General features: G+C 44.5%; 1 protein-coding gene across 1 annotated transcript in view; it reads left to right on the forward strand.

The window, feature by feature from the left end:
• Nucleotides 1–5,708: 5,708 nt before the first annotated feature.
• Cdh26 (cadherin 26) overlaps nucleotides 5,709–17,243 on the forward strand; it is a 50,575-nt gene continuing 39,040 nt past the window's right edge. The window contains exons 1-2 of the mRNA XM_036184337.1: nucleotides 5,709–5,759; nucleotides 16,639–16,743. Of these exons, the coding sequence (XP_036040230.1) occupies nucleotides 5,709–5,759; nucleotides 16,639–16,743 (156 nt within the window). The remainder of the gene's footprint in view (nucleotides 5,760–16,638; nucleotides 16,744–17,243) is intronic.

Here is a 17,243-nt window from a genome sequence, read left to right on the forward strand (position 1 = left end):
CAATCCTGGTGGTGGGTTAGAAACAGTTCTCTGACATTAGCCAAATTAACCAAGTTGGAGATTCAAAAAACAAAAAACAAAACAAAAACAAAAAACCCTCAGGCTTAGATTGTGCATGAATGACAGATATTTTATCGGTTGTTACCTGATCATCCACTAGGTGGCGACCAAACCTTTTGAGACTCTGGTGAATTTATCTTGTTAGTGTCTATTGATGGAGCACATCTTTGTACTAAGATCAAAAAGGAATGGGAGAGAAAAGGACTGCTTGGCTCCCAACACAAAGCAGGTTCTTCACTTACCTGTCCTCTGCCACCAGAGTAAATGAACTGTTAGCTGCAGTTAACTACAGTAGAGGATTCCCTGGTGTTTCTGGAATGTTCCCTAATCACAAGGCCCCACCCAGCAGATGTGAAATAACAAGTCATTTATAAAAATCTTCTCAGAGAACCTACTACCATAAAATATCACTCAATATGCCCACCCTTATCCATTCAGCAGTTAAATAATTAGCAATAACAACACTGTAAATATATTGGGAATGTTCGAATGCATCACTGTGAATGCAATTGGAAGCCTGAGTGTTGTAAACTCATGGGGCTTAGGAGTGGCACCTAAAGTGTGGTTCCTTAGTGTGCTAACAGTGCTATAAAGGGGAGGGTTTCATAAGCAAGACCTTTCTGGCATGATCTTTGCATCCCTTCTCCCTGACGTGAGCCACACAAACTAGAACCTCAAAGCAGCTGGACACCTATGAGTACCCCTCTCGCCTTCCACTGCCTTTCTATGCAAGAGCTGCCTGAGAAGATAGTCTCCTGCCCTCAAAGACAGAACCCAGGTAGCCTGCCACATAAGCATTTCTACATAACTGTACAGGCTTCCTTGACAAAACAGTAGGCTACTGGGGTCTTCTGAAGGCTCCTGGTCAAGGAAACTAGCAAAGCTATTTGCTTTTGTGTTGCCTGTCTTGTTGCATGTGTATGCCCTGACCCTTGTCCTGGGTGACCATGGGATCACACATTTCTGACTCTGCAAAGAAAGCAGTAATGAATGCTTCATGATAGCTACTGCTAAGCCCCTGAGTTTCATGCCACTCATACTGTGAAGCTCTCCAGACCCATGGGACAGTCTGCATTTTAATAAAATCCTTGACACACTGAAGCTGGAGAAGGCTGCCTTTCTGGTGCATAGGTTTAAGTTGCTGCTCTTGCAGAGGATCTGGGTTCAGACCCCAGCACCCATATGGTGGCTCATGATACTTCTAGCCTCCCTGGGTACTGCATGCACATGGTGCACTTACATGCACGCAGGCAAACACTCATCTACATACAGTTAAAATAATCTTTTTCCTTAAAAAACAAAGAAGTATGTCTTCATTCAGAACTTGGTATGGGGAAATGAACTAGAAGCCTCATAAAGCCCCTTCACTCTTTTTTGCCTTCTACCCTTCCCCTGCCTAAAACCCTTCAAAATTTATTCTGACAAATTACTGAAGAGCTTACCAACAGTATTGTTAGCATAGAAGTATAAAGGCAAAAGGTGAAAAAGTGGGCTAGGCGAAGGGTTAGTTGTTAGTTAGCTGTTACTTAGATTGCTTAGTTGGTGAAGCACTTAGACCTGAGTTTGACCCACAGCACTTCTAGGAAAAGTCAGGCATGGTAAGCACACTTGTAAGCCCAGCTCTTGGTGGAGGTGTGGGGGCAGAGGTGGGTGGATCCCCAAAGCTTACTGTCTGTCCAGCCAGCTAGGTGTGGGTGAACATTTTACTCAGAGTGAGGCCCATCCCCCAGTGCTGCAGGAATGAATAATAAGCATTTTCAAACCTTCAGAAAAGTTGAAAGGTGCCCAGCAAGCACCCACGGGCTTGTTGTGTACATCTCATTGTCTGCAGTCCACCTCATCTGCTCTGCCCTCCTGACTGTGGCCTCTGAATGATTTCCACTGGGCTCCAGATGCACAGTATCACCTGGGATACAGTGGGAGTACAATGGGATATACCTTGGGAGCTTGTAACCATCTCTTGCTGGCCATTGTATGCAACAGGCTCAGACTTACAGAGTCACGCCATTGTTATGGAAAGCAGAGCTCTCATTAACATTTGTGTGCTTGTTTTGTCTATTTTTGAGCTGGGGAGACAGAGCAGTCAATATAAGGACTTGAGTTTGTGCCCAAGAACTCACATAAGTGTCCAGGCATGGGCCAGTGAGATGGCTCAGTGGGTAAAGGCCTTTTCTGTCAAGCCCAATGACCTGAGTTTGATCCCTGAGATCCAGATGATAGAAGGAGAGAACCAACTTCAACAGGTTGCCATGTGACCTCCACATGTGCACTGTGGGCACATGTGTGCCATTAATGAACACATACACACAATAGATAGGTAGGTAGCTAGATACATGTGTACCATTAATGAACACAAAGATAGATAGATAGATAGATAGATAGATAGATAGATAGATAGATAGATAGACGAGAGAGAGAGAGAGAGAGAGAGAGAGAGAGAGAGAGAGAGAGATGTAACCCAGTTATGGTGGCATTAGCCATCCTAATGCTGGGAAGTGGAGACAGAAGGATCCCTAGGACTTTCAGACCAGCCAGCCTAGGATAATTAGTGTACTCAAGGCCAATGAGAAACCCTGCCTCAAAAAATAAGGTAAGTAGGGTGGGGTAGCACACACCTGTAGTCTCAGAAATTGGTAGACAGGGACAGGCAGATCTCAGTGAGTTCAAGACTAGCCTGGTCTACAGAACGAGTTCCAGGATAGCCAGAGCTACACAGTGAAACCATTTCTTGAAAAACAAACAAAAAATAACGTATATGGTTCATGAGTGATGACACCCAAGGTTGACCTCTGACTGCCACACATACATGTAAGTATGCCTGCACACACACACCTGCACTCATGTGGATACACACCCACCTCACATACACAGATCTCTTCTTGAGATTTTGGAGGAGTCAAGCTTTACTTGTGACCATGAGGAGCTGGACATTGAGCTCAATGATTGACTGGTCATGTGTAGACATTCCTAGAAGTCTTGAGCTGGTAGATGCCTAACAGGAGCCATTTTTGAGCCACACTCTTTACTCTCAGTTATTCCATCTTGCCTCTAGTCACTGGTTGGCTGAAGAAGTCTAGTTTATTAGGTGATATCAACGTTAACCAATGTCAAATGTCTCTCCTCCCTATGAGTAGGCTGGACTCCTGTGTGCCTGGCTTGGTTTCTTACCTTCCATTCCATTGTGAAGGAAGGATGGCAGGCTGTGGTTTCTCACTGGGATGTCTCTCCCTGTTCTCTGGGTTCCAGGCTCTTCTCCATCAAAGGCTGCAAATGAGTGGGGAAAAGAAGTTCTTCCAGCCTTCTGCTGCCTCAATTTGGTGAAGAAAGTACCACATGCCACAACAGACCCCTCTCCATCTGAAGTAACGTCCTCTACCTCCTTGGCCAGCAGGAGCCCCACTGGAGACAGGAGAGAAGGTGCAGCTCCAGCCATGGCTGTTCTCTGGGTGTTTACTCATCTACACAAGCAATGACCATGTTGACAGAATAGGCATGTGTCCTTCCCCAGTTTAGCTGTCTACGGCAGTTCCCATCCCACAAGTAGTCTACTGTCTCTGCAAAAATCCAAGCCAAGCAGTCCAGTGTGCACTCACACCCATTCTTCAATAGCGAATCCCAGATGTTCCCATCTGGCTCTTGCATGAGAAAAGAACATCCAGGCCTCTCCTCCAGGGCCCAGGGAGGAACCCTGGAATTAAGCAGCAGAAAGCAACATTCCTTCTTCACTCCTGCCATGGGCAGCAGAGGTGGGGAGATCTGAAATTAGGCTGAGAAACAGGTGGGGGGCTGGATGTCACTAGAAACACAAGTGTTTAGAAAGCACACCCTCTAGTTCACATTAGCTGGTGTGGTTGGAGCCTGACATGGCCACAGCCTAAGGGACAAGGGCCACCTAATATCCAAATGGCATTGGGCCCAGATATATTTAAAAATGTTTAAAAAATTTAGTCTCTCCTAATATATTAAAATGCCATTTTTTTCAACTCAGAACAAGTATAAAGTAGAGCTATTCCCAGCATTCTTGGATTCCTTCCTAGAGTATTATAACCTATAACCCAGCCTCATTCTTCTCCTATGGGACTCTGCACTGCACTTGCCCAGGTATGGCTTATGCAACTTGACACACTCCAAATTTGTGACCCTGCATGGCGGTCTCACAGGCTGTGTGCAGAACAATCCACTTGCTCTGAAATGAGCACAAACTAAACTCAGCCATTGTTACCTGCTTCTCCCTCTGCATAGTGACACTAGCAGCCCCGTCTCCCTCTGCACAGGACACTAGCAGCCCCATCTCCCTCTGCACAGGTACACTAGCAGCCCTGTCTCCCTCTGCACAGAAATACTTGCAGCCCTGTCTCTCTCTGCACAGAAATACTCGCAGCCCTGTCTCTCTCTGTACAGGAACACTAGCAGCCAGGCACAGTGTTGACACTTCCAACGGCAAGAAGATCAGATGAGCTAAAATGGTAACGGTTCAGCACACACAGTCAGCTGCAGCTCACACTCTGAGAACACAGGTAGCTGATGAGGGTGATTACCCACTTTACCTGCTGGAAGCTGGTCATTACTTTAGGCAAGATAAGGAAATAACAATTCATTTATTAAGGTTGCCGAAGTTCAAGTTCAGATTTTACTTCAAAATTGGCTCCATCTCCATCTCTCTGCCCACTCTTTAACACCATCTAAGTTCATAAGAGGTTTGGGTAGAAATGGTTGTACAGTCCAGAGCCCAGATATGCTTAGAATAAAGATTTTGTAACGTGCACTAGGAAGTTGTAGAAAGTGACTTATTTATCTGTGCCAGTGACAGAAGGAACCCAGGGCCTTGCCATGTGCATGACGGGTAAATGCTCTACAGAGGAGTCTCATCCCAAGCCTCCTTCATTTCTTTCTTCTCACACAATCTTCCCCAGGTATAATTATATGGGTTTCCACTAGAATGTGGTCACCCCAAGACAGGATTGTGTTTCCTGCTGTGTTCAGTGCCCATTGAGTGTCTGTCCCAGTAGGTGTCCAATTAGAAAACAGAAAAGGGGACTGACTAGGACATTGGCTGAGCCAGCACCACGCATGCTTGCTCACCTCTCTCTCTCTCTCTCTCTCTCTCTCTCTCTCTCTCTCTCTCTCTCTCTCTCTCTCTCTGTGTGTGTGTGTGTGTGTGTGTGTGTGTGTGTGTGTGTGTGTTAGCTCTCTGGAATTTCTTGGGGTTGTTTTTCCAGTTTTGAGAGATTATAAGAACCATTAATTGCTCTACTGTAGAGGGATTATTGGACTTGTACTTAGAAACTAAAAACCAATCAAGAAACAAAGAAACAAAGCCTGTTTTCCTGTAGGCGCTGGCTGTCTTTCTTCTGGCTGAGCTATAATCCCCGAGGTTGGATACCCAGCCAGTTTTCTGTGTACACACATGACTGGAGTTTGGTATCTGAGCACTCGCTCCCCTAGACTCTGCTGGCTACAGATGAGGTTACACCTTACTCATCAGCCCACCTGCTCCAACAACTGCAAGCCGAGCAGAGGCTGGGGTGAAGAGTCCAGGCCTAAGTACTCAAGAGAATAACTAGAAGAGATGTCACTGGCTGGAAAGCAGGTATCTGGCTTCTGCTGAGGCCACCAGGCTCCAAGGACTGCCCAGTGCCCACCCAGACATGGACATAAGAGGCTGCACCTGGCTGCTGCCGCTGCTGTGGCTCCTGCAGGTGAGCTGGGTGGGTGCAGGGTGTGTTGCATAGGTGGTTTTTCATATCCTAGGCTAAAGGAACTTGGCAGGATAACTGAGCATAATCCACCTGAACCTCGTGAGAAGCAGGCATTCAGCTGAAGCAGAAGGATGTCCATCTTTAGAGTAATATAGACACATGGGGCTCCAGAATTTAGATAAATGTGGGATTGAGATCCACATCTTATGAGGAAGTGCATCTGAGGGACTTGATACCAATTTATGAAACACACAGGTTTGCTTGTTGTCAATATGAACTCCTAACAATACTTCTACCCCTGCTTTAAAGGACTGAGGAAATTTCAGCAGTGTGTATTAAAGACAACTGGAGCAAACAAGTGGGGGCAGGAAATAACCCCACTTCAAACAGGATAAGAAAAACAGGGACCTCCAGTGGGCAGCCAGGGTCCTGCATTACAGTGGGCAGCCAGTGTCCTGTGTTCCAGTGGGCAGACAGTGTCCTGTGTTCCAGTGGCAGTCTGTGTTACATGTGGTTGTTGGGTGTAACCTGCTGGGCTTCCTTTTTGTTAGTGGGAAGAGAAAATTGTGTCTTCTTTTTTTAAAAAACATAATGTTTTAAGTTAGCATATGAAGAGATTGGTTTTATCATGGCATGTTCATGTGTGCTCTGTTCTTATTCATCCCTGGCTCCCCTTCTACAATGTCTCCTCCCTCCACACAAGCCTCCTTCTGATTTCATGTCATCTGTATCCTAGTGCCCCTCCCAAGATTGCTTCACACTCTAATTGAATCACATACGTACCAGAGACAGAGACACCATACACAGACAGACAGACAGACAGACACCCCCCCACACACACATACCATCAGAGAGGAAGAGAGACGGACACCACATGAGCGCATGTGCACATACACACACACACACACAAAATCACACCATACACAGACAGACAGACAGACACACACACACACACACTCCACACAGACATAGACAGACACACACAGAGACATAGAACATAGACACACACAGAAATGAGGCAGCAGTCATAGTTGGGAGTACATACTCTGGGGTCTGAATTCAGAGGACCTGAGTTCAGATCTTTAGTTCCTACATAAACAATCAGGTGTGGAGGTACATGTCTGGGAAGGCAAACACAGATCCCTGGGGCTTGCTGGCTGCCAGCCTTGCCTAATGGTTGATTTGTTTCAGATCAATAAAGTAGAAAGTAATTGAGAAAGACATCTGATGTTGACCTCTGTCTTCCATATGGACATACATGTGTACTTACATGAATGCATACTACTACTACTACTACTAATAATAATAATAATAATAACATTGCTAACAACTATGCTCTGCCCACCGAGTCATTGGGGCTTCACCCAGGAACATGAGAGTTGGGGTGCTGTAGAAGTGTGTGCTAGGGCTGTCAGAGGTGAACCTGAGGCAGGCTATGTGGAAAAAGAGCAGCCAGATTCTGTTCTAACAACAGTGGCTTCCTAGTGGGATTTTCTGCTACCATATAATAAGAACCATTTTACCAAATGATCACATAGCTTTAATACAGAGAGTGGGTTGGAAAAGCATGTACTACAAGCTGGGTATCTTGAACTAAGAGAAACACGTCATTCTGGAGGCCTGGTGTCTGCAATTGCACAGAGAGTAGGACCATGGTCCCTCTGGTAGAAACCTTAAGGGCCTCTTCCTGGTTTCTCTGGCTGTTGCTAACAAGGCCTGTAGCCACATCACTCTAGTCTCTGCCCATGTCATTGCCAGCCTTCTTCCTGGGTGTCTGCTTCCTCTTCCTGTCACTGATCAGGGCACACCTGGAAGTCTTCATTGCAACTTGATGAAACCTGAAGTTTCAAGATCCTGTTCACAGGTACTAGGGCTAGGACGTCTGCATCTGTGTTTAGGGGTGCCATTCAAGTCCCAGCAGAGGGATAAGAAGGGACATGTGGGAGAGAAAGGACAGGAGTAGTCACTCCAGAGCATGTTCCAGTGTCTCTCACAGAAATGTGGGGACCATCAGTCCTGGAGGTGAGCACAGAGGGCTGGAAGGCCCAAGGAAGCCTGGAAATGAAAATGGAGGTTGGCTGTGGAGCTGAGCAAGGGGAAGTGTAGTTGGAGTTTTCCTGGTCCTTCCTGGCCAACGGTCAGGACAAATCTCTCTTACCTGCCAGTCCCACAGCCACTTAGACCCAACCAAGTAAACACACAGAGACTTATATTGCTTACAAACTGTATGGCCACAGCAAGCTCCTTGTTATCTAGTTCTTATGTCTTAAATTAACCCATTTCTATAAATCTATACCTTGCCACATGGCTTGTGGCTTACCGGTATCTTAACATCTGCTTCTCATCATGGCAGCGTCTTTCTCTCTGCCTTCCTGTTCCCTCAATTCTCCTCTCTGTTTGTCCCACCTATACTTCCTGCCTGGCTACTGGCCAATCAGTGTTTTATTTATCAATCAATCATCCACAGAAGGGAAGGCCTGGAGAGTGAACAGGTGACCGTGTTTTGTTGAATTAGGGAGTCCTGAAGAAGGGATGCTTTGTGAGAAAATGAGCTAAAAGGGTCAGTTTTGGCTAAGTTGAATCCAAATTGACTGTGAGGTACAGGAGGATATAAAGGTTGCCTGGAGGCTTCCATAGGAAAAGGCAAATACTTGGCCCTTCCTGTTTGAAGCATTTTTTTTTTTTTTTACATATATTGTTTGTTTGGGCGCTCTCTCTCTCTCTCTCTCTCTCTCTCTCTCTCTCTGTGTGTGTGTGTGTGTGTGTGTGTGTGTGTGTGTGTGTGGTGCACGCAAGTGTGAGCAGGCCTGTGCATGCCTAGGCATGTATGTGGAGTTAGAGGATAACTTTCAGGGATGTGTTCTCTCCTTCTACCATGTGCATCCTAGGGGTCAAGTGTAGGTCATCAGGCTTGGCACCTTTACCTGCTGAGCCATCTCACTGGCATCCTTTAGCACTTTAAAAAATTAAATAGTAAAGAGATGATACATTAAAAACATAAAGTTGTACTTAGAGGGTGCCATATAATGATTCTATTGCTGTGTGCTTTGCAGAATGGTCAGATCAGGAGGAACATCCATCACCTCAATCCATTATGGTTCTTTATCATTCTTAATGGCGAAAACATCCAATATCCTTTCTTCTGGTGTTGGGAGCATGAAGGTCCTTGCACCCACAGATCTCCAGGGAAACCAGGAATGCTAAGCACACAGGAGAAGATGTAAAACCTGTTCTTCCATCCAGAAAGCTGGAAATTGGAGGTGATTAATAGCCTGGTGGTCTATATAATCTGTTGGGCCACAACCAGGACAGGAGGTGGCTAGTAATCTAAATGACACTTATATTATCTGTACAGCCAGGGGCTCCCCCAAGCTCCACAACTAGGACCAGAGGTGGCTAATAACCCAAATGGCCTATACACCATCTGTATTACCAAATAATAGTGGCAGAACCTTCCCTAGGCCCTTAAGCTAATACAGGTAGTTTATCTCTAGATCCCATCTTTTTGGAGGAAATGACATATACCCTGAATTGAGTCTCAATATAATTACACTTCCTTGCTCACTGTAGATTGTATTACACAAGGAAACTTTTTTTCCGAATTATATTGTGTTTAGATTTACTGACAATAAACTTACTGGCATCAGATTCCCTGAAGTTTGACCCAGGTTGAGGAAGTCAGCCTGGACTGAGCCTTCATTCTCGCCTCTTCTCAGTTCATTCCCCAGCCCGTCACGACACCTGCAGGGTCTCTCTTATTCTAGCTTTCTTAAATGGTCGTCAGTGCTTTGAATACATTACACATCAAAAGCACTGACAGGCACTACTGTGAGGAGTCCATATCCACAGTGGTATGCAATTATATCATTATCATAAAGATGAAATTCAGACTCAGGGAGGTTAAACCATTTGCCTGCTATCATGCAGCTTTTGAAGAAAGGAACAGGATTTGGACTCAAGCCTGGGCCCATAAGGCTATCCTTTAGGGTTCCTCAGGACTGTCTTCACTGTGCAAGGTGGCCATCACTAGCTACAGGTGGCAATCTAACCTCCATTTAAGTATAATCTAAGATTCAATGTCATAGGTGCACAATCCACCTTTCAAGTATTCAGTGAGGTCCACAGGGCCAGTGACTGTCACACTGTAAAATGCAGGCCAGAACACCCCATCCTCAGGGTGCCTTTGACTTTGAGTCTAGAGCCCAGCAGCTAGGTACAGGTGGAGGAAGGTCAAGGAATCTATAGAAATATCCCATGGGAATTTAAAATGCTAATTTCTAGGACCTCAAATCCTCCTTGAGTTGGAATTGTACATTGAAAATTTAAATATCTGGACTTGGGTTGATAGAGTGCTTGCCTAGCACCCACAAAGCCAAGAAGAGTTCAATCCCCAGTACCATATAAACCAGGCATGATGGTCTTAATCAGGGTTTTTATTGCTGCTACCAAACTTTGTGACCAAAAAGCAAGTTGGGGAGGAAAGATTTTATTAGGCTTACGCTTCCATATATTGCTGTTCATCACTGAGGGAAGTCAGGTCAGGAATTCAAACAGGGCAGGGACATAGAGGGGTGCTGCTTACTGGCTTGCTCCTCATGGCTTGCTCAGCCTGCTTTCTTATAGGACTTGGGACCACCTGCACAGAGACGGCACCACTCACCATGGGCTAGGCCCTCCTGCATTGATCACTAATTGAGAAAATGCCTTACAGCTGCATCTAATTGAGGCATTTCTTCAACTGAGGCTCCTTTTTCTCATGACTCTAGCTTGTGTCAAGTTGACACACAAAACCAGCTACTGCAATGGTCAACAACAGTTAATCCCTAGAATTGTATAGGGAGACAGAAGGACTAGAAGTTTGAGGCCCTCTTTGGCTATGTAGCAAGATTGAGCCAGGTTAGGCTGTATGAGACTCTGTCAAAAGAAAGGAAGGAAGGAAAGAAGGAGAGAAAGAGATAGAAATAGGTAGGGAGTGTGTGTGTGTGTGTGTGTGTGTGTGTGTGTGTGTGTGTGTGTGTGAGAGAGAGAGAGAGAGAGAGAGAGATTAATTGATTTATTTCAATCATTTCCAGAAAGAATATTTCCTATTTAGGGTCTTAGTTCTTTCTTCCTTTCTTCCTTCCTTTCTTTCTTTCTGAAATTTTTTGTTTCAAAAGATATCATGGCTCCCCCAACCAGGTAAGCCTGAAGGACACTGGTGACCTGGCCCAAGTCCAATCCCATCTGTGAAAGGGCATGTAGGGTGGAGGCTATGGAGCTTGCCTGCCTGCCACTCTGATAAAACAGCAGTTGGGGAAGCCAGCTTGGGGATGGTTCTATCAGCATGGAGAGCATTATGCAAATTGCTGTGAGTGGTGTCCTTTTTAGAGGAACTGCCTCAATTGTCCCAGATGGAGGTGTAATAGGCCCTCTTACGGAGTCATTTCAGCAGCAGGGGACAATTGTGAGTCTTCCTGCATCATGCAGATGAGCTGTTCTGAGGCTGCACAAAGAGAAGAGAAAACCCACGGGAGCTGCTCTGTGGGTTTCGGGTACCTCTCTGGCCAAGCATAAACCGTCCATGCTTTAACTCTCTTGGAAGATCCAGTTGGCTTTCCCTGCCTGTTGGCTGGGCCCATTTGTGCTGTTAGGACAGAATGAATCTACACAGCTAGAGAGTGAATGATTACTTGAAGACTCCATCTTAGACTAAGGGACTTGAGAGAGACAGGAGACTTCACACAGTCTTTGCCAATGCCCCAAAGCCTGGAACAAAAACAAAATCAATTTCTGCATTCATTTACACGAATTGCAATTTCCTCTTTAATTTTTTTTAAGATCATTCTTATTTTCTGTATGTGGGTGTTTTGCCTGGATGTCCATGTACCACATGAGCCGGGTGCTGATGTAGGTCAGAAGGAGCTGTTGGATTCCCTGTAACTGAGTTACAGATGATTGTGAGCCACTACGTGGATGCTGGGAATGGAAATCAGGTCCTCTTCTCCAAGAGCTGCCAGTGCTCATCACTGCTGAGCCACCATCTCTCCAGCCCCTAAGCTGTGCATTTAACATACTGGTTTAAGGTTTAGGAAGTCAAAGACTTTGAAACTTCTCTCTTTGGGACTAGAGGCAAGATGCACTCACCACCTACATGCTTTCTGGGTATACATGAGGACTTGAGTTCCACATAGTGCACACCTGTCATCCCAGGGCTAGGGAACAAGAGGCAGGTGGATTCCTGTTCTTCACATACATATGCTGTAGAATATTATTTTAAGGTATGTTACATTTGTTTATGCTGTGGAACAGTTTTTTAGTGATGCAAAAATGTGTTATATTCTTTGATGTTGCATTTCTTTAACTCTGTGAGGCTGTGTTACTGTGCCTGTCTAAAACACCTGATGGTCTAATAAAGAGCTGAATGGCCATTATGTAGGCAGGAGAAAGGATAGGCATTGTGGCAGGCAGAGAGAATATATAGAAGGAGAGATCTGAGAGAAGAGAGAGAGATCTAGGAGCAAAAGGAGGAGGAAGACTACAGGGACCAGCCAACCAGCTACACAGCCAGCCACAGAGTAAGAAATACAGAAAGGTAAATAGAATAGAGAAAAATAAAAACCAAGAGGCAAAAGGTAGATGGGATAATTTAAGTTAAGAAAAGCTAGCAAGAAACAAGACAAGCTAAGGCCAAGCATTCATAAGAAAGAACAAGCTTCCATGTGATTTATTTGGGAGCTGGGTGGCGGACCCCCCAAAAGAGCAAAGAGTAAAAAAAAAAAAAGTCAACACACATTGCCATAGATATATACATGTGATGCACAAACAACTCTTTTCCTTTAGGTAAATAGATAGAAATATAGTCTGTGGCAGGAAAAATGCCATTGTTATCAGAAGCTCAGTCCTAACTAGTCTTAACAATAAAAATCAGAAATCAGATATCAAAGGTAAAATCTGAAAGATCAGAGAAGCAGAGCAGCAGCCACTAGAAACTTCTTACCTCTATGAATCCTCAGACTGAATGGGGGACTGTCTCCACATCTCTAGTGCTGGGATTAAATGTGTGTACCACCACCACCTTGTTCTGTTTCTCTTTTATACGGGTTCAATCTTGTGTAGTCCAAGGTGGCCTTGAACTCCTGATCTTCCTGCTTCTTCTTCCCAAGTGCTGGGATTAAAGGTATGTGCCACCATTGCCTGGCCTCTATGGTTAACTAGTGGCTAGCTCCACCCTCTAATCTCCAGGCAAGCTTTATTTGTCAGAACACAAACAAAATATCATAAAACAAAACAAAATAACAACAATTATCTTTGACATAAAATGACCCAGTAATATCACATACCACCTTGAAGATAGCCAACCACAAATGGACATATGTAGAGTATGTCTTTACTTCCTCTGAGACTTCAAAGCCTGCTGTGTCACCACATAATCATGAATTAAGATAGATCCCACAGGTGCTACACTGCCACACCTGGTGGACTCTGGGTTCACTGACTGTGACGATCATAACAAGATTCAAGTCCTGGAGACTCAGACTGTATGAGTTAAACTTACTGATAGCATGTTAGAAATGAAAACTGACAAATCTTAACCATGTTTAATTCACTAAAGAGAACAATAACCCCATCACACACGAAGATGAATAACAGAGTTTTACTCAAAATAACTGTATTTTTCAGATTCTGCCTAATGAGAAGAGCGGTGCTGTTTGTACTTTGTACTTTGTCATTTGAATGTCTGGCTTAGTGGAAGACAGCTGGGTTCTCCTGCTGCATTTGTGTTTAATCGGGTGTGAATGCTGTTCAGTGGAAGGATGCGCAGAGATTCTGGCCTCCCACGTGTTTGCATTCTGAATGATCCAAATACTTTCAATAGGGAATTCTGGGTTTTCTCTTTTGAGACTACACCAGAACTTGACAGTGAAAGCATCCCAGTCGTTACCTCCGAGATGAAATCTGAATGTAATTGAATGAGCTTCCGTTACTGTCCTAACTCCTCCAGGGGTACAGAAATGTCTTCGTCTTGGACAAAATGGTGGCCACATCCAAACAACTAATTTGGACCATGCCCAGCTCAGTGAGTCTATGAACTTACTGGAGTGCCTTACAGGAACAAAGTGGATGAGGGATTGCCCACAGGAGCATAGGTGACTCTTGGGCAGATGTATCACCAATAAGTCCCACCCCAGCATAAGTGATAGCCCATTAAAGCTGCATTACTGCTGTTCCCTGTAGAACTTGTAGTAAGCGCCACAGATGTGTCCTCTGCTCTGGCCCCTTTGGCCATGACGTGCTTCTGTACCCTCAGGCCTGGGTGCATCTTTTGAGTTTTATAATTGTGTGTATGTGTGCATATGCATGTGCATGTGATAAGCACCAAGGTCTGAGCAGCAAGTACCTTTACATTCTGAGCCATCTCACTGGCCTGTCAAAATACCTTTTATGAGAATTCATGAATTGTTAAATTTTTGTCCCATTTGCTTTATCATAAGTTCCCCATGTGCACACTTTCTCTGATTCTATCTCAAATAAAAACACACTTTAGTTTACTGCTAGCTTTGGAGTCCATTGCAGGACTTGTCTTTTTGTGTTTCTGTGGTCTTAAATATGGATTTTTTGGGGGGAGGGGCAAGGCTGTTGGAATACAAATCACACACTAGGAATTCCCAGTGAAAATGCAAAGTTCTATCACTTTACCAATTATTGTAAATTAAGGAACAGGAGAGGACACAGAAAAGCCCCATTAAGTCTCATAGCCAGGTGACATTGGTGTTGACTCCTACACACACATGTCAGGCTTTGTGCTGACCCTGGCCAGGTGAGGTTAGCGCTGTCTCCTTCAGTGGCAGGACAGTGGGGTGGTTCAGAGTTGAGCATCCCTCCTGTTGATAATGACACACCAGAGTCCTTTGGATCATTTCCCTATGATTAGGGACAAGGTGATCATAAATTAAGATGCAATGAACAAGACATCATAGCTACTGACACTAAGCACAGGCCTGGTATGTAGCTCAGCAGTACAGAGCTTGCCTAGAACCCAGGAGGAGGCTCTGGGTCCCATCTCTAGAACCATGAACCAAAAATCTAACTGCAGAAGTTCTTTCTGGGTACTTGTGCTACTTCATGCATTTGCTGTAGGACACTACTAAAGACATTCATTAATGACACTAATTAGTGTTATTTTTGCTTTTAAGGTCAGAGTCACTAACAGCTTCCAATAAGAAGCTGATGGTTATGAGCACACTGGTCGGACTGGAAGTGGGTCCTAATGAAAGAGGCCAGTGAGGCCTTCATGTCAAACTAATGTGTGAGAAGCCTGGAAAGAGCAGACCAGCTAACGGTGCAAGCCTGAAGGCTTGTCCTCACGGCTTCTTTGTTTATTACATTAAATTGTGCCAGGCCTGATCCCTTCAGGCTTTAGTGTGGGCAGACTGACACTCACTTCTGTGAACATCACTGATTGTCTCACACTAACGAAGAACCTGTAGTGTCCTTATTTCTATCCATTCACTTTATAAGGAAGTCATTTAAAAATTAATTTTATGGCAAATTCCTCGTGTTGTGGTGACCTCTAACCATAAAATTATTTTGTTGCCACTTCATAACTAATTTTGTTACTGTTATGAATCATAATGTAAATATTTTTTGAGATAGAAGTTTATCAAAGGGGTTCTAACTCACAGGTTGAGAACCACTGTCCTAAAAGGTATAACTCCCTCAAAGACTGTGTTCAGTTAGGGCACAATTGGGGGTAATGACAGGAAAGGGAGGATGGAATCTCAGGTGAGGGTCTGAAGACTCTCCAGGCCTGATCTTGTTGAGAGTTTCTTCTATGTATCCAGAACTGTTCTTATTAAGATGGTCCTGGCTATTAGTTTTTGAAGACCAATATTCCCCAACGTGTGTGTGTGTGTGTGTGTGTGTGTGTGTGTGTGTGTGTGTGTGTGTTTATATGTATGACACTATTCCTTGGGTGACAAGAACAAATCTCTATGCAGCCCAAATAGGGAACCAACATCAGGCATCCCAAAGTAATGATACCACCAGTGTCCAACTTGGTGAACCAATGAGTTTATTGGAGTTACTTTCAAGAGTGTGGGATAGGAGTACTTACAAACAGGATGACTCAAAGGCAGCTATCATTGAAAGTCCACCCAGCATGGGTGATGGCTCATGAAAGTTAGAGCCCTGAAGTTCACTGTACAACTTACAGGCAGCTTGATTAGTTGAAAGGTCTCCTCTACTTAGCACTCCTTTCTGCTTATATAACCTTGAAATCAGGAAGGGACCTTGTATATCCTATAAGTTTCAAGGATTTCCTCAGACTTATGAGTTGTTTATTTCCTGAGTTTAATGAGCTTCCTTCCAGGATAGAATAGTTCAATTCAGAGGCTTGTGTATGTGTCTGTATATATATATATGTGTGTGTGTGTGTGTGTGTGTGTGTGTGTGTGTATGTGTGTTAAAAGGGAGACTAGTAGACATTAAAATTAAAAGACTTGGCATAAATTGGAAACTTTCTTGTCAATGATTTCAGGAAAACTAAGAGACTAATGCAGGGAATGACTTTCTCTTCATTAGGCTATTGGCTTATTGTTGTAGACCACACATTCATATCTGGTAGACAATGGTCTTTAATGCCATGATGCATAACTACTAAAGCTATCTCACAAACCTTTTGAAATGAGTATGTAGCCTGTGCCTCACTCTTAGGAATGGCATCAGCTGTTAAAAGGACAGATACTTACAATGGTCAAGCTCAGGTGGCTGCTTTGGGTGTGAGAGACAGAATACTCATGCTTAGTCAGCTCTGTGCCCAGCTATGAAGTTCAGATGCCACAGATGCAGTCTGCTAGCCTCACCATCATCTTCACTGACATTGTCATCCTGTGCCTTGTAGGGACAGAGCCACCAGGCTCTAAGGCGATCTAAGAGAAGATGGGTTCTCACCACGTTGGAACTGGAAGAGGAAGACCCAGGGCCCTTTCCCAAATTTGTTGGGGAGGTAAGGACATACTCTGACCTCTGGGAATAGCATTTCCCTTATGGACAGAAGAGTGGGTCTTGAAAGGATTCCTGCTGGCATTTATTGGTTATCTCTTTAGGGAAAGAACCAGGGTCACACCACTTATTTTAGAAAGGGCTCTGACAGCTGCCTTGCTGTGTGCCTGCCTGACTTAGGCCAGATAGTGAAGATGAGCAGGCAGGACATTGGGCTGGGACTCTGATGCCTGATTTCTAGGGACCATCTGGGTGTGTACCTTTGGGCTGGTGGCTTCTCCCTGTAACTGTAATGAGAATAACTCTAACATGCAGGTCTGCTTCACTGGTCCCATGCAGACATTTATTTTTTTAATTCATTCTTGACTATAGGGGGAGATTATTTAAAGGTCCACATTGCTATAGGGTATGGTAGTACATACCTGTACAATTCTACTACTTACTTGAGGTGAAGGCAAGATGGCACAGTGGATAAGGATGCTTGCTGCCAAGCCTGACAACCTG

The sequence above is a fragment of the Onychomys torridus genome, chromosome 4 (genome assembly GCF_903995425.1).
Source record: "Onychomys torridus chromosome 4, mOncTor1.1, whole genome shotgun sequence".
Taxonomy (NCBI): domain Eukaryota; kingdom Metazoa; phylum Chordata; class Mammalia; order Rodentia; family Cricetidae; genus Onychomys; species Onychomys torridus.